General features: G+C 40.5%; 1 protein-coding gene across 4 annotated transcripts; it reads right to left on the minus strand.

Annotated features, from left to right (window-relative positions):
* Positions 1-114: 114 nt before the first annotated feature.
* bag6 (BCL2 associated athanogene 6) lies at positions 115-25032 on the minus strand. 4 transcript variants are annotated; one of them, XM_061955911.1, is made up of 25 exons: positions 24897-25032; positions 19286-19373; positions 19091-19208; positions 18540-18754; positions 18390-18461; positions 16119-16241; positions 15428-15624; positions 15222-15354; positions 14891-15091; positions 14732-14816; positions 13278-13325; positions 12826-13190; positions 11219-11291; positions 10810-11138; positions 10420-10690; positions 10166-10335; positions 10036-10089; positions 9853-9961; positions 8057-8181; positions 7812-7961; positions 7650-7706; positions 7336-7557; positions 3428-3535; positions 3203-3349; positions 115-2403 (listed from the first exon to the last, which is right to left on the minus strand). In XM_061955911.1, exons 2-25 carry the CDS (start codon positions 19364-19366, stop codon positions 2308-2310), a joined length of 3549 nt encoding a protein of 1182 aa, XP_061811895.1. In that variant the 5' UTR covers positions 19367-19373; positions 24897-25032; the 3' UTR covers positions 115-2307. The 4 variants fall into 4 exon arrangements, with proteins under 4 accessions (XP_061811895.1, XP_061811877.1, XP_061811887.1 ...); XM_061955893.1 differs by having other exon boundaries at positions 10810-11135; positions 14600-14816; XM_061955903.1 differs by having other exon boundaries at positions 7827-7961; positions 14600-14816.
* Positions 25033-25988: the final 956 nt, after the last annotated feature.

Here is a 25988-nt window from a genome sequence, read left to right on the forward strand (position 1 = left end):
CTTCAGCTGAACTAAGCCTCGGTATAAAGGTGTTAGGAGTCACATTAATTTGCCATCCGATGAAATAAAGGTGTTGTTGTATTGACAGTTTGTTCAACTCATTGTTTGATGTTAATAAAACGTAGTTCTGCCATTTGTTTTCATCTAGTTGCACATCATTTGTTGTTGCACAAGAAGAAAATTACTTTTTACTTTTAGTATCGTGTGCTTACATCCAATTTACATAATTACAGACACCTTGTACAAATAGGGTAGGTAAAAGACAGTGTTATAACTTAGACTTTGACAAAATTTGTTTGGGTGTCGTACAGACAGCAGAAAGATTACAATTGGATTATTTGTACCCTGATGGGAGCCAGAACTGTAATCTGGTTTTTCGTTCATGGAATGTCATGAGTCACGTTGTACAAGTCAGGGACATTTTTAAAAATACATTTCTCTCATGTCTATAACCGACAGGGTGACGGCACACATTCAAATAATTGCCCAAGAACACTTGCAATGAGATGATGTGCTGACATGTTGGCATGTGTTTACTCTCAGGTGAGGTCACATGACGCAACAGGATGACAAACAGGAAGTGCTGTGTTGACTTCTGCAGGTGGTTCAACCTGTTTAAACTTAGTACGTTAGCTGCTGACATGGCATGGTGTAATACAACTATTGTGCGGGGTTATAATGTTGATACAAGGCAGATAAACTGGTTTATTAACAGAGAATAAGGCCATAAACATGAGCTGCAGACAGAATCTATAAAGACAGATGGAACACTGGGAGCTGTGTCACTTTATGGTGGACAAATACTAGAATTACAATGCATTACTGGGAATGTACTATTTATTTGGATATTTGTGTATGCTGTAGATCAGTGATTCTTAAACTGTGGTACACAGGCTCTTTCTAGTGGTACGCCAAATAATCACTTTATTAAAGTTCAGTGTTTTATTTTTCCATCTTCAGTGTTACTGATCAAACTGTGCGTAATGTTACAGTGGCCAAAAATATTAAATATACTTGTTAAATAAAACCTCTGCCTTGTTTTTAATGAACACTTAGGCCTACTACGCTAATGTATTTTCATGTTGGTCATTATGGTGATGCTTAGAGAGCAAAGTGTTTTCTGAGGTGGTACTTGGTGAAAAAAGTTTGAAAACCACTGCTGATTGTATATTGACGGTCATTTTCAAACTGTAGTAAGTATGGGTGTGAATCTTTGGGCACCTGCCGTTTCGATCCAATTAATGGGGTGACTATTTGGTTCAGAATCGATTCTTGATTCAAACCGATTCGGTGGCTGGTCATGCATTTCACACCTAGTCCTTTAGTGATGTCCTACTTAGTCCGACTTCAATAAATACCCCTCATAATACCATAGTTTGTGTCACAACATGACCACGGCGGGTGAAATACTGTACAGAAACAAACTTGCGCACTACTGGGCATTGAAACACCTCAATAGTGTACAAAATTGGCTATTTTCTGGCGCATTTAAAATGTAATCAACTCGCATCTGCAATTAAACGTTTCTTACGTGGGATTGTCAAAATGTAATAATTGTAAAAACATGAAAAACCAGAGGTACCGCTCAAAGTTGGTTGATTCAATTGGAAGTGGTAGACAAACCATTTCACCGGTCGGCCGACCTCGTCTCGCTAGATCTAGCTGGTTTTGAAATGTCGTTCTTGAACATGGCCTTGCAAACATATCTGCAACCTAATCAATGTTTCCTCTTCTTCGGCCATCGTGGGTTAAATAAGCAGGTAGATATCAGATTTCTCTGTTAGTGGAGTGTGGCTTGGCATTGTATTATTTGGTATAATAATTATAATGAAACTTTTTCAAAACAGGTTACAGGTTAGAAAAGCTCCTCCCGGTTGCATGAAGATGGCCTAAAAACCTTTTTGTGCACCACTTATAGTAAGTACAGTACTTTTTTAATCAATTGTTTATTAATCCTTACTGTACATTCCTGTACGAAACAGCATCTTCGTAACATGATAGTTGACGCGTGCGCTTAAGAGAGGAAGACCGGTAATAAATGGTTCAAATGTGAGAAAAGGAGAGAGGCAAAATACACGCAGACACACACACAGAAACGATGAAAATCATGATCTTCAGTCAACTCTTATCAAGACAGTAAATTAGAGAGTCGGAGCAAAGCAATAAATAGGCACTAGGGGACATGGCCGCATTAGCATCCTGCAATTAGCACTCAGGGGAAGAGGATCAAGCTGTACTGAGCAGAAAAAAGAGGAAGGGGTCTGAGTTTACAAAAAGTGGCCATGAAGACAAAGACAAAAGTCGAGACTACGAGTCGGACAAGAAGGCTCTGTGTGTGTCTGGGAACTGCTGAGAGTTGAAGTCTGGGTCGTCCTGCGTTCGTTTTTTGATGTCTGCTTTGACCTGAGAGGAAGTGGAGAAAGCCAACAAGGCGAGTTGAAAAGATGTGCAGTCATGTGAGCTCACTGGACCAACAACGATGACCATAATAGAATTAATCTTTCTCTTATGGATTGATTGACTTTTGAGCAAAATGGCAAAGCTCCTCTGCCTCATATACTCATTTTACATGGAGATTAAATGGTGAGACAAAGTCATCCCGGCCTTATTCCACATTCTGAGCTAGTATCAGAGCCGTAATGGCGTGAGACTGTAAAAGAATGCTTTATACAACACACCAGAAGATGGTGCAGACAATATTAAAGTTAAAAGCTTAAGTACCACTGATAGTCACACACATACACACACACTAGGTGTGGTGAAATTACTCTCTGCGTTTGACCCATCCCCTTGTCCACCCCCTGGGAGGTGAGGGGAGCAGTGGTGATGTAACCTCCAATTCCAACCCTTGATGCTGAGGAGCAGGGAGGTAATGGGTCACATTTTTATAGTCTTTGGTATGACTCAGCCGGGGTTTGAACTCACGACCTACCGATCTCAGGGCGGACACTCTAACCAACAAGGCTACTGGGCCTTTGTTGGGTCTGTGTAAACAGACAAGGCGGATAAATGCTTTGTGTGAAAGAGACTACAATGAAGCGTGGATGACACTATTTTGACCACTCAATTAAGGTACGGAGGCTTGCTGAATACATTTAAGGTGTGTGTATGTGGAATCTTCACAAAAGTGAGCTACGTATGTCTTTTGAACAAAACATCAAAACAATCTAGTGAGCATTTAGTAGTCATATTTCCCCTTTACCTGCTCTGAATAAGCCTCTTTCAGCTCCTCTGTGTCCAGCTCTTCCTGCAGACGCTCACCAGATGTGATGGGCTTCACGCCGGCCGCCCTGGCTGCTTGGCTCACAGCGTCTGAGAGGGAGGCCAGGCTTCCACCACCCTGTCCAGTCTGACGACGCGCACATACATTGCAGTGAGGAAGGAGGACGACTACTGATGCAAAGTTAAGACACGTGAAGCAGCTCACCTTTCTGCGCTTGGCGGGCATGCCGTGCAAATAGGCGTCAGACAGCGGCGGCTGCGCCTTCATCTTCCTCTGAGTGATCATGTCACACCTGATGATGGGAACCCACTCCTGCAAAAGCACCAGTAGATTAACAAGGAGGATGGAAGTGTATCAAGGAAAAGATTGGACAACATCAATTAAAACAGCACGCTAGTCTAATGAAAAAATCATTCAAGTTTTGAAGATCAGGGATGTTCTACTGTTATAAAGATTTGGATGAAAGAGCAATTGGAGATTTGTTTGGGATAACACACTAAACAGTAAGATATATTTAAGCAAGTAAGTTTTTCCATCTCAGCAGTTTAAACAAGAATCTCACTTTCCGCCGTTATGTAAAGTTGTGTTTCAAGGCTCTTCAGAAAATCTAATACTTCTGTTTAGGTACTTACTTGGATTGCTTCTTTTAATAACAATTTAGATCAGGGGTTCTTAACCTTTTTGACCTGGGCTCAACTTTTCCACTACAGAGGGGCCCGGTCCCACTCAAATATTAACACTGAATTAGTAATGTTATTCTTGATTTCAATCATATTCATTAATTATATCTAATCTACTTACAGTTTACAACCTTTTCAAATGATATGAAACCATGTGTTAGTCACAGAGATTATTATTTATTTAAGACATAAACCTTAGGTTTAGGTCAGGCTGATTAGAAAAATAAGAAGTAACAAAATATACTGCATAACAAGGGAAGAATAAGAAAAATGATATTACAATTATTTTATTAGAATAAATAAATTAATAATGAATAGGTTTACCTAAACAGATCAAATTAAAGTGCACATTAAAATCAACTTCACCACTTAAGTCATAATTTTTGTGCTTAATGAACTTTAGCTACAAACTTCTTCTTTTTGAGATTGTCATTACTGCCACAAGTGGTGGAAAAGTGTACTACACCTGAGTACTGTGAAATATATTTTTGGCGGCCCTCCATGTGGCGCTCGTGGCCCAACAATGTCAGAGCTGTGTATAAAAATAAGAGTATGGCCAACTAAACAACAGGAGCCATGATTGCTACCAAGGAGGTGTGTGGTGTGCATGCAATTGCTGTCGTTTTGACGTTAGTTTTTCTGACGAAATAAACCAAAATAATGTCCATATATAGTTCTAAACATTCTCCAGCTCATAAAAACTTACAATAAAACATTCTTTAATTTCGTGAAAGTAAAATTTTGCGGCCGTATTTGACACACTATGCTGCTTCATTCCTGCAGTGTTTTGTGACCAGCAGGTTGCCGCACACGCAACCGACGGCGCAATAAACTTAAAAAAATAAATAAATAAATAACCCTCATTTTGCCAAAATATTCATTATCTTTGGACCAACAATCGCAAAGAAATGATGGCTTCTGTGTGAAGTATGCCAACTGTGGTGGCTGCCTCCAATGTATTTGTAATCACTATGTATTACTCATTATATATTACTCTAACTGATCATTATTTTTTGTAACATGCTAAGTAAATAAGTGTAGTTTTGTACTTATTTCCCCATATTTCTGCAATATAACTCAAACATGGTAACACTGGTGAATAGTAGAGAATATGATTTTTGGCCCAGAACATATATTTCACTTTATTCATTATTGACGTGTTTTTTCCCACTCTATGGTGTATATTTTTTATGAGATTGTCGGTACACTTTCTCAATTTTCATTCAAAATTTGGTTTCTTTTACTCATTCATCCATCCATCCATCCATTTTCTACCGCTCATTCCCTTCGGGGTCGCGGAGGGCGCTGGAGCCTATCTCAGCTACAATCGGGCGGAAGGCGGGGTACAGCCTGGACAAGTCGCCACTTCATCACAGGGCCAACACAGATAGACAGACAACATTCACACTTACATTCACACACGAGGGTCAATTAGTGTTGCCAATCAACCTATCCCCAGGTGCATGTCTTTGGAGGTGGGAGGAAGCCGGAGTACCCGGAGGGAACCCACGCAGTCACGGGGAGAACATGCAAACTCCACACAGAAAGATCCCGAGGCCGGGATTGACCTCACGACTACTCAGGACCTTCCTATTGTGAGGCAGACGTACTAACCCCTCTTCCACCGTGCTGCCCTCTTTTACTCATTCAATGTCTGTCTATTTGTATTTGTGTTTAACTTTTTCTTCTGCTGCTACTGAATTGCATTATTTTAGTTTTACTGGGATTCGAAGATAGTCTGTTTCTGTCAAACCATCTCTTAAATGTCCAGTGTTGAGGGCAAACCTTAACTTCCCATACTTGTCTTCTTTAAGGGTTGTGGGGAAAGCGATGTAAAAGCTTTCCACAATTCGAGGGTGGAGAAACCCTATGCTGTACAAAAGGGCATTTTTACATGGCGAAAAACTAACGAGGGACTTCCGGTTTGTTGAGCATGTGAGGACACCGTAGTCTATTACCGGTAATTAACGAGGAAGTGCTGCAAACACATAGCATCAGCTCAAAATTGGTAGTAGTCATGGTGCCCTGTGGTCACGTGAGTGCCTTTTGACCAATCATTGAGGAGATCACCTGAAACCGAGTTGGCCATACTCTTCTTTATACACGACTCTGAACAATGGGCAGAACCTTGCAGAGTTAAGGGGCTGTTCCCAACTTGCTTAAAGTTTAAAAAAAAATGTAACCAAAAATTATAAGACGACCGGCAAACTTATGTTACCATGAGTGGTTTAACAGAACATACATTTTTTAAATCTCTATTTTGTACAATTGCTAAATATAGTAGACAGGGATTTAAACCGATACGGTACCCGAGAATAGATACCGGAACACAATTTTCGGTACTTGTGTGTTCCATCCATCCATTTTCTACCGCTTATTCCCTTTGGGGTCGCGGGGGGCGCTGGAGCCTATCTCAGCTACAATCGGGCGGAAGGCGGGGTACACCCTGGACAAGTCGCCACCTCATCGCAGGGCCAACACAGATAGACAGACAACATTCACACTCACATCCACACACTAGGGCCAATTTAGTGTTGCCAATCAACTTATCCCCAGGTGCATGTCTTTGGAGGTGGGAGGAAGCCGGAGTACCCGGAGGGAACCCACGCAGTCACGGGGAGGACATGCAAACTCCACACAGAAAGATCCCGAGCCCGGGATTGAACCCAAGACTACTCAGGACCTTCGTATTGTGAGGCAGATGCACTAACCCCTCTGCCACCGTGAAGCCCTACTTGTGTGTTACTAAATATAAATAGTTTTTGCTGATAAAGGCAATATTTAAAAATGAGCAGATTAAGATAACTGCTGTTTAGTTGTTATATTTTGTGTCCTTATCACATTTGCAGGAATGACACTAAGTTGCAATTGCAGTTGTAAGTACAAGACATTAGGTGGCGGTAGTAAATAGTTTATGGTGTGTTGGTCAGTTCAGTCTTTGCTGTCTGTTGCGCCCTACAAAGTGGTAATACTGTAAGTATTGTACTTATTACGCGCCAGCTATTTCATTGTAATGTGCATCTTAATTGTAGTTTTCATTTACAAACTTGAAGGTGTTAAGATTAAAAAGTTAACACTGCTAATGCTAATCGGTAGCATGTCAATAGCAAAGCCAAAGTATATTAGCATCTAGCTAGCGTATTTTTGGAAAAGTGGAGCCTTACTTAACTTACGTTGGAGCGTTTTCTGAGTCAGTTTCTTTCCATACAGATAAGAAACACTGATCTCGATGACACTAAATCAACAGCACCCTCTGCTGATTTCTGCCCAGTACTGCACACTTTTTTGGCAGCTATTGCTTCCTGGCACAGCCATGAAAATAACACAAACTCTAGTTTGTATTAAAGTTGGAACGTTCCTTACAGTTTAGTATGACCACACTTGTCCAGTCATGACGAAAACAATTACATTCAGATTATAACAAACTCTCACGGGCGGTACGGTGGCTGCCCAGGCCTCAGACTCTCCAGCAGAGTTGGAGCTGACTCCCTCAGCTCCTACTGCCGTCATGGCGGCTAAGGGCGTTGATCCTCCCGTGGCACCCAAGTCTACGGGCAGCGTTCTCGTCTCCCGTGACGACGCCCTCGCGTTGCGTGACGCTAACATGGCCTCCTCTGCTGTGGTAGCTGCGGCGGGTGAGTGAGTGTCACTGATCTTTGGGTGTGAAGAGGGAACCAGAGCGAGACAAAGTGAAGTAGTTGTTAAAATATCCCATGGAGTTCATTAGAAGGACACGAGTGGATTACCGCAGCACTTTGTGTTTGCTCTGGCTCTTGTGTGTCACTTGCAGCCGGTTGATCCTTCTGTGAGAAAAGGGTCATGGATTATTTAGCAGCCATTTAAGATGCAACATAAGGTAACAGGATATGAGAAATAATTCCTGTAGCATGTGACCTAAGGGTGTAGACCTGTGTGTGTGTGACCTGTGTGTAAACAATGTAGTTTTGGATCTGCTCCTGTGTGATTGGGAGGTGTTCTAAAATTAACTGTAGCCTCATGGTCATCATGCTGGTCATCCAGTTGACGAGACTTGGGCTGATGTCACTCGACATCCTCCGCTGGAAACACAAACAAAACACATTTATTTTAAAACCACACCTACACTTGTCTATAATTAGCACTGACATGGACATGGCAAGGAGCAAGTACGTACAATCCGGTGATTGATGACAGCGGTCAGCGCTCGTTGGTCTCCTCTAAGACAGTGCAGGTTGAGTGCCAGACATTCAAACAGCGCCTGGTTGCACATCTGAAGCAGGCGAACCCCAAAAGAGTCATCTGAAAAAGAGAATTTCAGAGTAGGGTTGTACGGTATACCAGTACTAATAAAGTACTGCAGTACTAATGAAATAAAAAAAGGTACTACACTCAGCATCGAGGGTTGGAATTGGGGGTTAAATCACCAAAAATGATTCTCGGGCGCGGCACCGGTGCTGTTCACTGCTCCCCTCACCTCCCAGGGGGATGATAAATGATAAATGATAAATGGGTTGTACTTGTATAGCGCTTTTCTACCTTCAAGGTACTCAAAGCGCTTTGACACTACTTCCACATTTACCCATTCACACACACATGGAGGGAGCTGCCATGCAAGGCGCTAACCAGCACCCATCAGGAGCAAGGGTGAAGTGTCTTGCTCAGGACACAACGAACATGACGAGGTTGGTACGAGGTGGTGATTGAACCAGGGACCCTTGGGTCGCGCACGGCCACTCTTCCACTGCCCCACGCCGTCCCACACCTAGTGTGTGTGTGTGTGTGTGTGTGTGACAATCATTGGTACTTTTAACTTTAATGACATGACGCGCCGTGATGACATTGCTGATAATATGAGTTGAGGCGCATGTCGCGAGTCAACACACACACAGAGCACTTGCAAGCAGAAACATTGTGGAGATAGACGAGAGAGAGAATGGACGTATTTTGGCTTGAAACTAACAATAAAGGTGAAGTTATAAACACGAAACCGCTACTCTGCAAGCAGTGCTTTAAAACATAGCTGTTATAAAACTATGTTTCGAATAAGTATCATCCCTGCAGGACAAGGAATAGCTAAACATTCTTCACTACACACCGTACGAGGATATAATAGGTAACCGCCAACAACAAGCTCCTGAATGTAAACAAATGTGTGGATCTATACAATTATAGCTGTATATAGTCGATACTACAATGATTACATCCATATTTTTTACTATCACAAAATCTTTTGTCTTTTTTATTGTTTATAAACTCAGGAAATACATCCCTGGACATAGCAGAACTTTAATTATGACCAATGTATGACCATGTAACTACTTGGTATTGGATTACTATCCACATTTGTAGTATCACACCAAATTAATGTAAAGTAACCAAACAACAGAAGAATATGTGCTTATTACATTTTAACAGAAGTGTAGATGGAACATGGTCAACCAGAACGTAACCAGATATTAACAGTATATGGACAAATAGATCAATAAACCATCCTTTCATCTTGTACTGCTTGTCCCTCATATTTTGACAAACTAACATATTTATATATATTTATTTATTATATATATATATTATATATATGTATATATATATATATACTTATTTATTTATATATGCACCATATTGCTTTTTTTATCCTGCACTACCATGAGCTTATGTAACGAAATTTCGTTCTTATCTGTGCTGTAAAGTTCAAATTTGAATGACAATAAAAAGGAAGTCTAGTCTAATCAGAAATGACACAATATATTACTGCATATGTCAGCAGCAAACTTAGGAGCATTTGTAACCTGTGTGCATACTACTAAAAGAGAAGTTCTCTAGTATGGTACTAGTACCAAAATATTACTATCGGAACAATCCTAATTCAAAGATTATGTTGCTTACTTCTTATTTTTTGCTTGCTAAACAAGCGGGCGATCTAATAAATGAATGCAAATATGGACTCAGGCTGGAGTGACAAAAAAATACCTTGACAACGTAGAATGTGTGTAGCGATACCCATCAACTGCTGTCTGAAGAAGGACATGTTAGTCTGGGTGACGTCGACACCCTCCAAAATGGTGACGGAGGATTCCCTCTGCAAACGAGATGTGTGACGTGTGAAGGTAAAAAGAAGCTCAGCACAATTTGTGTTACTGGGGGAGGACTCACAAAGCTTTCTGTGATGTATTCCTCCAGTTCCTGCACAATAGTGTCAGCAGCAACCTGGGAAATAATGTTTTTTGTTTTATTCATCAATTAATAAGGAATAATTTTTTTCCTCACGATGATTGGTACTTACAGCGATGTTTGCATCTGTTGGCTCTCTGCCATTGAGGTAGTTCTGGGTGAAGAACTGGGACAGTTGCGGCTGAATGCGGCCCATCGGCTGGTGCTGCCCATGCAGCAACATTACCAAGTCGGACATGGTGAACGTCTGGCACACCAGCATCAGCAGCTCACCAAAGAAGCCTGACAACACAGGTCAAGATGACAGAAGTGACCGCAAATGCTTTTTCAGACTGGATAGCAACCCCTTGGATTGTGGTTGTTTACCAGTTGGCTCCTCCGGGCTGATGAAGATGTTGGTGGTCTGGGAAAGCCTCTGCATGAATTGCGCAATGCTCTCAGTGTCGTTCTGCGCCTGGCCGAGAGAACCCATCATTGAGCTCAGGAAGCCACGGACGATGCCGGTGAACAGCTCCGGGTTGAGGGCTTCGGATGCTGCTGCAGATGCAGGGTTGGAAGTCGGGTTGATTTCTTCGTTAGGAGCAGTGGGAGCACGAGAGGGCGGAGGAGGTGGCGGGGAGAAGATGGGCTGGGTAGCCTGGAAAGATGTTTTAACGAATGGGCACCAAGGAATTTATTTTCAACACACTGGTACCTACTGAGAACATGTGCTCCAAATTGCAAGAGATTAATACTGAATGGTGGTGGTATACAGACCTGTTGCATGAACTCAGCCACTCCCTGCATAAGGTTGGGGAGACCTGAGGTGGTGACGGTGATGGAGGGGCCCTCCGCAGTACCCAGCGTGGCCTCTCCGGTAGCCCCTAGCAGAGAGCCAAGCATCTGGCTGAGGTCCGCGTGCATTTCCTGAGGCTGCGGCTCACTGGAGTTGTTCTCGGTCTGATTCGGTGGGCTGGCGGAGTTTGCTTCTCCACTCGAGGTAGAGAAAGAAAAGGAGGAGGAAGTTTGAGAGGAAAAGGAGGACGCGGAAGAGGAAGTGGAGGAGGATGTGGAGGTGGATGAAGATGTGGTGGCTGGCTGGGCTGCTATTAAAAAAAAACACAAGAACATTTCTGGCTGACAATACCAAATTGCAACCTATTTACATTAAGGAAATGCAACTTGCCCAATTGTCCTGGCAGCAAAAGCTGACCAACCAGCGCGCTAATCATCTGATTGACAGCAGCAGGGTTGAAAGCCTGTGGTAGATCATTTTAATGACTTTAGTGTCTATTCTGCCTCACAGTTAGTAATAACACACTGGAAAAAACTCACAATCTCACCAAGTATATATTTCCTTTGGTGGTAGCGGGGGTGTATATTGCAGCCCGGAAGAGTTAGGGCAGCATGGGATTCTGGGTATTTGTTCTGTTGTGTTTATGTTGTGTTACGGTGCGAATGTGTTTGTCATTCTTGTTTGGTGTGGGTTCACAGTGTGGCGCATATTTGTAACAGTGTTAAACTTGTTTATACGGCCACCCTCAGTGTGACCTGTGTGGCTGTTGACCAAATATGTCTTGCAGTCACTTACGTGTGTGTACAGAAGCCAATTACAACATGTGACCCTTAATAATGTTGTTTGGGTGAAGACATTCGAGAGAATGGTTGCCCTGAAATTCGGGAGTCTCCCGGAAAAACCTAAAATACAACTCTGATAACTGATTTTTTTAACACGTAAACTTCCCCTGAGCTTATTGTAAACAAACATGGTCAATCATTTGGGACTTTGTCACGGTTTCAAAAGGAAGACATTGTGTGTGCTATTTGAAAATATATTGCGCTTTTCACACATCAAACCTCATCATCCACCTAAAACGCCAGCATTGCGACGATAGAGTTTGTGTGCACACACTATAGTTAAACATTCAAAAAACAAAACAAAATAAGTTGATTGTGATTGTTATCGTTCTTGAGAAGCAGGAAGGTATCTGTAATGGTATCAGCTTAAAAAAATAAATGTGCATTTCTACTTTTTAGCATACACATTTCAACCTTTTCCAGTTAATTTACACCTATTTGCTTTTTTATTACGCTTTTTATGTGTTGTTTTAGTAATAGTATTTATAGAAGATGCGGCGGGCCGTTAAAACATATTCTGCGGGTCGCAAATGGACCGGGCCGCACTTTGGGACACATCTGGTCTAAAACTTAATTCAAGTCACAATCTCCTGAATAGTACATTTTCAGTGATAATTAAGAAACATGTTTTAGGCAATAGAACTTCTGAGGAAAAAAAGTACACCTTTGAGCATCACAAGTTTGTTGTAAAACACAAAACTTAGCAATAGACTTAGACAAACTTTAATGATCCACAAGGGAGATTATTTTGCTTATTACAAGTTATTTTTGCTTATAAAATGTATTTTTGCTTGTAATAACCAAACAAATATGCCAATTGAAGAAGTCCAAATTGTCTTGGTAAGATTTCTTGAAATAAGACATTACGTTTAAGCTTTAAAAACTTAATGATCTTGAAATTAGCAATGTAAACTTATTATTAGCTATACTAACTAGTATTGTGAAGTTGTGTGTCTTATAACAAACTTGTGATGCTCAAATGTAGTATTGTTTTCCTCACAAGATATATTGCCTAAAAAAAAAGTTCTTAAGTCTCACTAAAAAATTATATTCAAGCGATTGCGACTGATATTTTGACTAGAAATTAGAAATATATACTTGAGGAGATTGTGAGTTATTACAGTGTACAAGCCATTATAATATGAACAATCCCACCTGTCCTGGCTGCTGACCAGGCATGGCCGCCCTCACATTGATGGTGGTTCCTCGGGTGCCGAAAGCCGGAAGAGGAATGTTTGGTGCAAACGGTGGCCGGGTGAACACAACCCTGGCATGAGGCTGGGGGCCAGCGTGAGGAGGTGGTTGGGGTGCAGTAGGCGTGGTGTTAGGGGTGTTAGGACCCACGGTGGTAGCTGAGGAGTTGGCTGTGGCGCTGTAGCCAGGATGAGTGGGCTGTGGTGGCATGGTTTGGCCAGTAGCAGCAGCAGTGGCAGCGGCGGTAGCGGCAGCAGTGGCAGCGGCGGTGGCGTACTGGCTGACCTGTTGCATGAGATTTCTCATGAAGTCTGGGGGTAGGCCACCTAAGATGAGACAACATCACAAAAAGCTTATGGTAGTGATTTGATTTACCAACTGTGTGGAACTGAGCTGTGAAAAGGCAATTTCACCTGGCTGGCTTGGCATCTGGTGACCAGCTGCAGGGTTAGCACTTGTGCCTGCACACATTCACAAATACCATCAAATAGTTACACATTGAGGGCCTGATTTACGGAGATCCAAACAACACGCGGTACACAACTATGTGTAATCTATAAAATAGCACGTAATATTAGTGGGTGTGCTGCGTGCCATTTACTAACACTGCGCTAACAATTGAAAAGTGGTGCAAACCTCCTTATTTAAATTATTACACGTACTTTACAGGGCATCACCACAGAGACACTCATTTACTGCACATTGTCACACGGTAAGTGCCTACCTGCGAAATGTTGCTGTTTTCAAACATACAGGAGACATGTACAACTTTTTATTGCCATTTTAGAAGCAATCTATATATTTGCATCTTCTCCTCCTAGTATTGTGGGCGTTTTGATTATCAGCATATATTTTGCATATTAATGAAAAAAGAGACGCAAAATGTAATACACTCATAATTTTGCTCACTTAACAGACACTATCCACTTTGTACATGTTTAGTAGATCAAGTTTGCACATGTTTTAGTTTGGGATGTAACGGTATCAAAATCTCACGGTACAATAATTTCACGGGATTAAGGCCACGGTACAATATTATTGTAGTATGCGTCCAAAAAAAAAAGCTTGGCAAAAAGGCCATAGTGTGTAAAAACATAATGTTGAAATGTTCTAATCATCTTTTTTACTACAAACAAGTATTTGTAAGTGCAAATAATTGTGCAGGAACATCTACTGCTTCAAGCAAACATGTAAAGGAATAACTTAACAGTTGATGTCTTTAAAGTAACATTGTAAACATCCAATGACAATGTAAAACGTATTGTCTTTCAACTTTTACTTTCTGACAAGCAGTGGTCATTTTTTATATCGGTCTGGAAAATGCTGTTTCTCAGAAAATTTAACTAACAATCTCTCAGAAAAGTTAACTAACAATCTAACTTTTAATAATGTTTTGGCTTTGGCTTATTTGTATGTTTGTTAGCAACATAACTCAACAAGTCATTGACAGATGTAATTTTCAAAAAACAATTCATGTTATCTACGACAAGTACGAACACACTTCACTTCCGGCTTACGATGTTTCATGCATCAGTTACATACATATACATCCCTAGTTTTAGTACACAAACCTTTAGTAAATCAGTCCCTGAGAGCACAGTAAAATTATATTTAACCCTTCAAACGCTGCATTTAGCTTGATGCAGGAGTGCATGACTGCCAGCATCAAGACACACACAAACACCGCTGTGACATGCAGGAACATTCAATCAGTGGCGGGTAGGGGACAACACACCGTCCGTGTTCATCTGCATCATGACCACCGGAACTGCCTGGTGGCTGATCCTGATGACCCGGGGGCCAGCCTGTCCCTGTCCAGCCTGCTGATTAGACGGGGAAGTCTGTGAGGGGGTGGTCTGTCCCTGACCTGCCTGCTCCGACTGGCCGGCTGGCTGCGCGGGCGGCGCCTGTCCCTCTGTGCCATTTGCCGTCATTGTGGCGCCTACGTTCATCTGGAGTCGAGACAGACGATTGTCGTAAGGTTGTCGTAAATGCCGTCTAACCCCCAACAAGTGCATTCACTCACTTGCACTGGGATGTGGCGGTGCACAGCGCCGGGCATCGAGACAGGAACGGCATAGTGGGAGATTGGCCGCACCACATGGAGGTGGCGAGGCACCGGGCTCATGAGATTCAAGCGCAGGTCACTAAGGGCCACGAGGGCATTGCCGAGGAGACGGAGACACTCCCATGTAAGAACTAGGGTCTGCTGGTCGTCCTCTCTTTCCTATAAAAGAAAAAAAACTGTTACATCTGCAAATTCATCTTTTCTTCATTTTTTACATCCTGTAGGTTGAATGCGCTCCTATTTTTTTGTCCATGAAGGTACAAAAACGTATTTGCGTCTAAAATCCTACTGTATTGTTGTTGTATTCTGCAGTGGTCGCAGTCTCCAGAATGGTGTGAGCTTGCTGGATGAAGGGTTGCAGCCTCTCTTCCACCCTCCTTAGTTCAGACAACATCTCCGATAGCTCAGTTGGACTTGGGTGACTAACGCAAGAAAATAATGTTGTTATTGTGAAACCAAATCAGTCAAATTTGTTCAACTAGGTGAGAATATCACTTGGGTCCAGGTTGAGGCGTCGGTCCCTCAGATGTTGCAGACGAGGTGGGTGGAGGTGGGGGGGGCATAGGAGGAGGGGAGGTGTCCATGGGCTGAGCAGAGGGAGAGGGGGTGGAGGTGGACGATGAAGACAAGGGAGGAGGCATAGGTGCGGAGGAAGTCGTGTCTCTTTGTGCAGATGAGTCGGCCGTTCGACCCTGACACAGACGTAAATGTGGTCAAGATTGTCAAAGGCTGCACAATTTTGAGAAAAAACCTAATTGCGATATCTTTCCACAAAATTGTGGTTGCAATTCGATTTGTGATTTTTATAATTTATACATATAAATGCATAAAACTGCGAAAATAATAAGTGAAGGAAGACATGTTACTTTTAAACAAGGGTGTCAAAACTACGGCCCGCAGGACCAAATACGAGCCACCAACGTCTGTAACTTGGCTTGCTTAATGACATGAGTATAATAAGGAATCTTACCCACATTGGATTGCATTCATGTTAGTAGTAAGACAATTTTGATGCAACTTTTGTGTCGCCAACCAGTGGACAACATGAGTATTTTAGGTCAATGACCTTTAATAATGCTCTGAATGGAAATATGCGCAGCATTCACTTATATGCCCCAATGCAAACAACCTTACCAAGTCATGGTGCAAAATCATTGCAAATAATCAAGTAATAGCGGGAAGTTACCTCCATCCTTTCAATTAAATCATTGATGTCTCTCAGCATGTTCTCAGCCAGCACCAGCCTCAGCCGGGGTTCACTCTGCACTTGCTGATCCATGTCGATGTGCACGTTCACTGACCCATTGCTCTGAAACAGAGAAGGTGGAAGTCAGGGCTCTACACCTGGCATCTCTGAATTACAAAAAGCAGAAGGCACAAACACACAATTCCTTAAAGGGGAACTGCACTTTGTTTGTAATTTTGTCTATCATTCTCAATCACTATGTAAGACAGGAACACATGTTTTTCTTTTTTTTTTAAGCATTTTAAATAGTAAATAAATGTTAGCAAACATCAGCAAACAGAGTCAATGGGAGAACCATATTTTCCGGACCATAGGGTGCACCGGATTATAAGGCGCAATGCCGATGAGCGAGTCTATTTTCATACAAAAGGCACACCGGATTATAAGGGGCATTAAAGGGGTCTTATTATGATTTTTTCCCCCTAAATTTAGAACACTGGTCTACATAACATGTAATAGTGGTTCTTTGTTCAAAGTGTTGCATAGATTATGTTTTACAGACCATCTTCAAGCCGCTTTCTGACCGTCATTTCAGGATGCCCCGTTTTGTGGGCGGAGTTATTTACGTGGCTCACCTTTGGCAGCGTCTTCTCCCCGTCCTCTTTGTTGTACCGTGTAGCGTGCACGGACAGGAGTGTAAGAAGTGTCAAAAGATGGAGCTAACTGTTTTAATGCCATTCAGGCTTTACCCAAATCAATAACGGAGCAGCATCTCCTCATCCGTGGCTCACTAGTGCAACGACGACACCAGAAATGTGCCCTGTGAAAAAACGACCGAACAGAACTCTCTAATAATTAAAGTTCAGTGGGTGAATTATGTACTACACCGATTTTCTACACTTTCATAGCAAGAGTACTGACAGATATAAGTTAGAACTTTACGCTACTTAATATGAAGTAGCGTAAAGGCAAATGGCAACAGCGGAGGATGAATGCCCCATAACAAGAAGATAGAGAAAAAGAAGAAGCTTATCGACCCTGGTGTCTGCACGGACTAAAAAGGCGGGCGCACACAAATGTTCAGGATGTATGCAGATACCAAATACAGATCATCAGGTACCAGAATGTAAGAACAGTTGGTTTTGCATAATATTGCAAAACAAAACGCCAGATAATATGTCTGCTGATAGGTGCCATTTTGCGGTGCTTATACACACACCATAATAATACTCATATGTTGAAGCACAGTACGTCTGACTACGGTAGCCGTTATGCGCCAACGATCCATCAAGCGGTGCGGCTTCATAGCTTACCAAAATAGAACTAAAACATTTTGATAGATTTTAGAGCGCGGTGTGTAATGTTCTATATCCTCGATGGAACATTTAAAATGTTGGTGTTGTTTACTGGCGTTATATTGCAGTCTACACGTATCTCTTATGTGTGACTGCAATCTACTGGTCACACTTATCACAACATTTACCAAATAAGACAGCGTCGAGGTTGGTAAGAACAACCAAAATGATTCCGTACATTAGGCGCACCAAGTTGTAAGGCGCACTGTTGAGTTTTGAGAAAATGAAAGGATTTTAAGTGCGCCTTATAGTCCGAAAATACGGTGCACTATTCCGCCCAAAAAAGCCCTTTAAATAACCACCCAAAAACCGCCAAAAATACTAATATTGTGACCTGAATGTTAACCAACTATTAGCGATAGTTATTATAAGCTATAACGCAGACAATCTATTTTTAGCGACATATTGATCACAGAGAGCTAACTAGCTTATGCTGCTATATTGAGGCGGTGAGCTGCTGCTGCATCACCTTTGAGTTAGTAAAAGTTAATGCTAGGTTATAAATCCTGCCTCTCACCTGGATAGTAGAAGGATGTGGCCATAAATTAAGAAGTTTGTCAACTTTGACATCCAATTTATACCCGGTTTGGATGCTCTTTAGAGCGCTTTATAGGCGGAATCTTATTGAATCCATTGTTAGCTGACTTTTATTTACAAGTTAGAATGCATAAAAAAATGAATACCGGTATATGTGTTCTTGTTTTACATAAGGATAATGAATGATAATCAAAATTCTAAAAAGGTACGGTTCCACTTTAATAAGTTATTCAACTGCTGTCATTAATTTTACATAACTGCACAAGCATATCCCCAACAAATGTTTTAGAGAGGTGACTACATTTTGAAGATCCAACAGATGAATTACTATTTGAATATTTCAAGACACTTAGCTGTTCCCAACACATTCTTGACTTACCCCAGCGCTGGTTGTCACTCTGGCATTTCTTGCATTATCCCCCATGTTGGACATCATCTGCTGTACTGACATCTAAATTGGAACATTACATTGACGTTTAACACAGCAAGAGCACATTTTTCACCTAAAAAAAATGAGGATGAAATGTACCTGTATTTGTTGGGGATCCATGATGTTGACTGGGAGGTTGAATGTGCCAAGCATGACGTAACTGTTGGCATTACGATCGTGTGGAGGCACTTGAGAACTATCGTGGGACGAGGATGAGGGCCCGCTGTCGGCTGAACTGCCCCCCGACCCCGAGCCGGGCTGGGAGGGCGGAGGGGGCGCCCGCTCCACAAGGTGGATCACCTTGCCAGCTACATCTGGAACAGACAAAAAAACACTGTCATTGCATTTTCGTTTTGAGACTAAACTGAATTCTAGCAGTGTTATAATAAATGGTAAATGGATTATACGTGTATCGCTTTTCTCCCTTCACGGTACTCAAAGCGCTTAGACACTATTTCCACATTTACCCATTCACACACTGATGCGAGACCCATCGGGAGCAAAGGTGAAGTGTCTTGCTCAAGGACACAACAGACGTGACTCGAATGGCAGAAGCTGGTGATCGATCCAGGAACCCTCAAGTTGCTGGCACGGCCGCTTTACCACCCGAGCCACATCGTCGGCTAAAAAATAACCCTTGGACTACTTACTGTAGTCTGCCAGTGTCCTTTCATCTTGTAAAACTCTGCCCTGGTAGATGAGCCTCTGTTTGTCGACAGGGATTGCCACAGAAGACGCAATGTGCTCCTTGAACTCTTTCACGGTGAGCTACGGAAAATAAAATATACCACAAATGAGTTGAGTCAAGCTGACTAACATTTCAATCTAGAGAAATCTGAATTTACCTGAGCACCAACAGTGTAAGTCCTGCTCTGAGAATCTAAAGTTTTGACGGTCACTTCTATGTCAGCACTTTGTTCCTCCATGGTGTTTCTGTATCCCACACAAGTGATTCAGGGTTAAACATACTGGCAAACGGATTTCCTTATGGTCTAACACAGTGGTCCCCAAACTACCGTATACATATACTATATGTATATGTATACGTATACATATACATATATACATATTAGGGATGTCCCGATCCAGGTTTTTGCACTTCCGATCCGATACCGATATTGTTTTTGCACTTCCGATCCGATACCGATACTGACCGATACAATACTGACCGATAATGGCCTATCCGAGCATGTATTAAAGTTTAAAGTTATTTAGCCTACTTAGTTGTCAGAATCATGTTGAAAAGGGTTTTAGTACTCTTGACTAGCCAGCTGAATTAGGTGAGTTTGAATAATACACAATGATTGGTAACAAGAAACTGACCTGTTTATTCAAGGATAAACACAAAATAGACAAAATTATACATGACAAACAGAAATGGCATCATTGAAACAAGGGCTGGGCGATATGGCCTTTTTTAAATATTGCGATATTTTAAGGCCATATTGCGATACATGATATATATCTCGATATTGTGCCTTAGCCTTGAATGAACACTTGATGCATATAATCACAGCAGTATGATGATTCTATGTGTTTTGATTGATTGATTGAGACTTTTATTAGTAGGTTGCACAGTGAAGTACATATTCCGTACAATTGACCACTAAATGGTAACACCCGAATAAGTTTTTCAACTTGTTTAAGTCGGGGTCCACTTAAATTGATTCATGATACAGATATATACTATCAGATATATACTATCATCATAATACAGTCATCACACAAGATAATCACATTGAATTATTTACATTATTTATAATCCAGGGTGTGGAGGGGGGCGTCGGATGTAAGTGTCAAAAAGACAGCCAAAAGAGTTTGATATGAGAATAAATCTAAAGTTAAAATATAGGGTAGAAATGCATCCATTTGCAGGAAATGTAGTCTTGATTTTCAACATTTTCTTTCAAGGCTTGCATGTCTACATTAAAACATTCTTCTTCATACTGCATTAATATATGCTACTTTTAAACATTCATGCAGAGAAGGAAATCACAACTAAAAAAATCACTAATTTTTTCATACGGTGTTGATCTGGAAATTTTTGCCTCGGCATTTTGATGGTGTGGACGTGTGGCACCGAATAGAGATAAGCGTCTCGACAGACGTTATAATATTTGAACAATGATGACGAAAAATGTTTTCTCTGTCGTGTCCGTGTGTCGAAAATTGTTATGCGCTTATTTTTTTATTTGATTTTGTGTGTGGCATATAATTGCTATGCGCAGAGGACGTTTAAACAGTGCGCAATTGCACAAGCGCGCACCTTAGAGAGAACGTTGGTCACACGGCTGCGCTAGCATCACAGCTAACGTTAGCCATGCTGCTACCTCTCTGCTCGGGGAGGACGTATACGTAAGTGACGTATGACGTGACAGTATCTGACGTGTGTAAGAAGGTGCGCTTGCTGTCTGTGAGAAGCACAGACACAGAAAAGAGTGAGAAGAGCCTGTCGTGTAATGCCAGCAGCTAAAAGCAACTGCGTGAGAATCCACAGACGTGTGGATGTGTTGAAGGTGTGCTGGAAAATGCGGAACGTAAATAAGGGAGCAGCAGAAAAGTGGAATGTACTATTTAAATAGGTGCGTTGGAAAACGGAGTTTTTTTTTAACTGGATCTGGATCGGCATTTTCCCATGCCTTGCCGATATGCATTTTTTTGCAAATATCGGCGGCCGATCCGATCCAAATATCGGATCGGGACATCCCTAATACATACATATATATATATATATATATATATATATATATATATATATATATATATATATATATATATATTTGGGGTATGGGAAAAAATCGATTCGAATTCGAATCGCGATTCTCACGTTGTGCCATTCAGAATCGATTCTCATTGTTAAATTTTTTTTTTTAATAAAAAAAAAAATTACCGTATTTTTCGGAGTATAAGTCGCACCGGAGTATAAGTCGCACCTGCCGAAAATGCATAATAAAGAAGGAAAAAAACATATATAAGTCGCAACTGCGACTTTTTGTCCGAAAAATACGGTAAATAAAAAAAATGTAATTGTTTTTTAATTAATCAATCCAACAAAACAATACACAGCAATACCATAACAATGCAATCCAATTCCAAAACCAAACCTGACCCAGCAACACTCAGAACTGCAATAAACAGAGCAATTGAGAGGAGACACAAACACAACACAGAACAATCCAAAAGTAGTGAAACAAAAATGAATATTATCAACAAAAGTATCAATATTAGTAACAATTTCAACGTAGCAGTGATTAAAAATCCGTCATTGACATTATCATTAGACATTTATAAAAAATTTTAAAAAAAGAACAATAGTGGCTTACACTTGCATCGCATCTCATAAGCTTGACAACACACTGTGTCCAATATTTTCACAAAGATAAAATAAGTCATATTTTTGATTAATTTAATAGTTAAAACAAATTTACATTATTGCAATCAGTTGATAAAACATTGTCCTTTACAATTATAAAAGCTTTTTACAAAAATCTACTACTCTGCTTGCATGTCAGCAGACTGGTGTAGATCCTGCTGAAATCCTATGTATTGAATGAATAGAGAATCGTTTTGAATCGGGAAAAAATAGTTTTTGAATCGAGAATCGTGTTGAATTGAAAAAAAAAATCGATTTTGAATCGAATCGTGACCCCAAGAATCGATATTGAATTGAATCGTGGGACACCCAAAGATTCACAGCCCTATATATATATATATACACATACAGTATATACATACATACATACATATATACATACACACACACGCACGCACGCACGCACGCACGCACGCACGCACACGCTCACACAACCGTATTTATATACAGCCCGGCCCCCAGCCAAATTTTTTTAACAATGCGGCCCCCCGAGTCAAAAAGTTTGGGGACCCCTGGTCTAACATAATGACATAAAGCAGTGGTCCCCAACCTTTTTGTAGCTTTGGACCGGTCAACGCTTGAAAATGTGTCCCATTTGCCAAGCAAGCTTTCCAATAATACCAACTTTTTAAAGGGGAACTGCAGTTTTTTGGGGAAATTTGCCTATTGTGCACAATCATTATGAAAGACAAGAACACATCTCTTTTTAGGATTCTATAGATAAAAAAATTTTTGGAAAATGCGGCAATGGAGTCAGATTTTAAAACAGACTGTAAAATGTATAAATTCATGTGCTTTACGGGATTTTTTTAATTTGGCGCAGACCACTTCACTGCAAATGAGATCATTATGCTAAATCATTTCTATATCCTCCAATATTTGAATGATTCAAAGCCCTCTAAACAACTTAAAGCCCTCCATCAACGTATTAATATACACACTGCAATATGTACAGACACGTTCATAATAATATGTAACATGTACAAATGTTACCGTATTTGTCATTTTAAGCAATACCGTTACTCCTTTCCTCAGCGCATTCATTTCCGTTTCCATAGCAGCGCACTTTCGACTTCCGGCAACAAATGTGTGTTCCTACTTACCGAAACAAACCCGAGTGTGTTGTATTAATGGCAGACTTTGTAACAAAGATGAACATTTTTGTACATATGAGAATTTACAACCATATATTTTTTAAGCTGAATATACGGAGGATGAACTACTGCTTATAGAAGCGGGCATGAAGAGAGGGTAAAACGTTAGAGCAGACGGAAGCCGAGAGAGTGAGGTCAGCATGAAACTTGGAGCCAAACTATGCGGACATATATGGCGTGCTTACACAAAATCAACTTGAAAAAACTTCCCCGGCCAGACAATTGTGCAACAAGTGAGTCACTTTAGTATCGATCATGATACACACAGCAGACCATGATTGTTATTACAAGTAAAGTACATACGCTGTCTGGCTAGCTGTGTACAAACAAAACACGAAATGTGGGCTAATACTTAACAGATACTGCATGATTGTTCATGTTTTTCAGTCAATACAGATTGGTGTCCTATTGTTATGTATTACAAACTCAAAAGCAATTCAGCTGCTAACGCAAAAGCTAGCTTATCTCTTGTCGTAGCTAGATTACAGCTAATGCCTTAGTCACCATTTTATGCTAGAAAAATAGTTCCTCAGTGTTTGCACTTACAATAACAATGTCACTACAGCTTGGTTACTACACGGGTTACGGAACGCATATGAAGTATTGTTGGCGGTTTTTACATGCATTTTTAAAGTGATTTAGCGGTAAAATGGATTGCTCCCATGTAATGCATTGCCAGTCACTAGGAACGAGACGATTTTTACAAATTAGAAGACAAAGGAAAAAAACTTCTCGTCTCTTAGTAGGATTGTGAACAATAGGCAAAATCCCTTTGTATGCCACGAAAACGTATGTTTTACTTTTTTTATGCATTCTAAATTATAATAAACATTAACAAAAGTCAGCTAACAATGGAGTCAATGGGAGGTCCTCTATTCCACCCACAAAGCCCTATAAACAACCATTCAAAAACCGCTAACAATAGTACATTTACATTTTGTGACCTGAATATTAGTAAAGTATTAGCGATAATATCATAAGTGCTAACGTTAAGGACCTACTTTTAGCAATGCACTGGTCAAGTTTATTCATGTCTTAGAATGCATAGAAAACAGAAAAACATATTGTCTTACCGAGGGATTGTGAATGATAGGCAAAATATTAAAAAAAAGTGCAGTTCTCCTTTAAAATTGGGTAATCATTAAGAAAGTTTACATTTTTAACAAAAATGTCACACCTAAAATCTTTAACCCTGTTGATGTTGTATAAAATAAGTTGACCTTTATTTTGTGCTTTATCACTGGTTTCAAAACTCCTTAACTTTTTAAATATTTATCGCAGGAAAATAATGCTTATATTTCTGGAATCGTTTTTACAAGACCTGTCCGATAATACCGGTTGCGTGTAAATCAAGTAATCTGTAAAAAAAAAAAAAAAAAAAGGGAAAAAAAGTACACATACACCTAAATAAGGCACAGAAAAATTATCTAATTTCTTTATTTTTATGAATAACAAACTCTGCTCTGTGAATTATTGGTAGGACATTAATAAATACATGTCCCAAAGAGAAATAAGCAAATCTAGCTCAGGCTGATTAAATGTTCCTCGGAAATAATAGACTATCGCTTACTTATGTGTCACCATAAAACGTATGGATATTGCATCACAACGACTAATCGGCTAAGAATGTCAGTTACGTAGTATACCGCTGCAACATGTTGACGTACAGAATTGCCAAGCAGAGCTGTCTATTAACAATCTTAAAACTAACACAGATACAAAAATGTGGTAATATGTAGTAATGTCATCGTTATGAACACGACTAGGTTTCTCCTTGTTAGCTAGCGCAAGCAACAACTTCAGTGTGGAAACGTTAGCAAGAATGCTAACGAGAGAAGACATAGCTAACGCTAAGAAGCCAATAAAACACATTTTACGCCAACATCCAAATTATTACAGTGGTAATGATCGCTTCTTTTAATTTCTTACCTTAACAACCACTATTATATCCACTAATCCGGTATGCGTTTGTATGGCTTATTATCTTTTTTCGAACGACTTCCGGTTAGCGTTCCTAGCTAGCACTTGCTAGAAGTTGCCGGGATAACGGGACGTGACGTAACATCAACACCGGATGCTATATAAAGTTCGCAGTAAGAAGGTCAATGTATGTTTTGGTCTTTGAATTTTTCCTTTCATAAATGGAAATAGAAAAACAAAAAACGATTAGTGTATTTGAATTTCGTTTAAAAAAAATACAAAATATTAAAACCGAATACAAAAATAAAAACAAAGCATTCCCTTTTTGGGTGTTTTAAGCGATAGCTAAATATAAAAAAACGTTTGGATTTGCATTTTATATTTCATGACAGAAAAATTAAAATGGTCAGTAAACAATTACAGATGTTTTTTTCATATCCTTTCACCGGAAGTTTTTATTTTCAAAGTAAAAGCAGGTACCTGTGTCTCTACGGTTTAGACATGGCACTAGAGGACTGACATCGACAGAAATCTCTACGCACATATACAAAACTGGAGGCAAAAATTGATATGATCACGCACAACACACAGTCCTTGTTCAAAAATACAGGTGTGTGACTTAAACCTATTGATTGATTGATTGATTTATTGAAACGTTTATTAGTAGGTTGCACAGTGAAGTACATATTCCGTACAATTGACCACTAAATGGTAACACCCGAATAAGATTTTCAACTTGTTTAAGTCGGGGTCCACTTAAATTGATTCATGATACAGATATATACTATCATACATACTATCATCTAGTGATGGGTTGATGAGGCCTCATGAAGCGTTTCGACACATTGCAAAACTGTATTGATACTGTGTCGATACTGTGTCACTAAATACTGACATCTGCTGGACATTAAAAATCCCTACAGGCAACCTATGGACCGACTCAACTGACACTGATTTTATGACCTAGTACAGTGGTTCTCAAATGGGGGTCAACTGACACTGATTTTATGACCTAGTACAGTGGTTCTCAAATGGGGGTACGCGTACCCCTGGGGGTACTTGAAGGTATGCCTGATTTTTTTTAAATATTCTAAAAATAGC

This window comes from Nerophis lumbriciformis, linkage group LG04 (assembly GCF_033978685.3).
Source record: "Nerophis lumbriciformis linkage group LG04, RoL_Nlum_v2.1, whole genome shotgun sequence".
Classification (NCBI taxonomy): Eukaryota; Metazoa; Chordata; class Actinopteri; order Syngnathiformes; family Syngnathidae; genus Nerophis; species Nerophis lumbriciformis.

Bases quoted from the DNA above. Each gene is read 5' to 3' on its own strand.
- bag6 (XM_061955885.1), bottom strand. From the start codon at position 19,366: ATGGAGGAACAAAGTGCTGACATAGAAGTGACCGTCAAAACTTTAGAT. The intron at 11,292-12,825 runs GTGGGATTGTTC...GATCTACCACAG, and splicing joins CTGGTCAGCAGCCAGGACAG to GCTTTCAACCCTGCTGCTGT. The intron at 10,336-10,419 runs GTAAACAACCAC...CTGTGTTGTCAG, and splicing joins CAGCCCGGAGGAGCCAACTG to GCTTCTTTGGTGAGCTGCTG.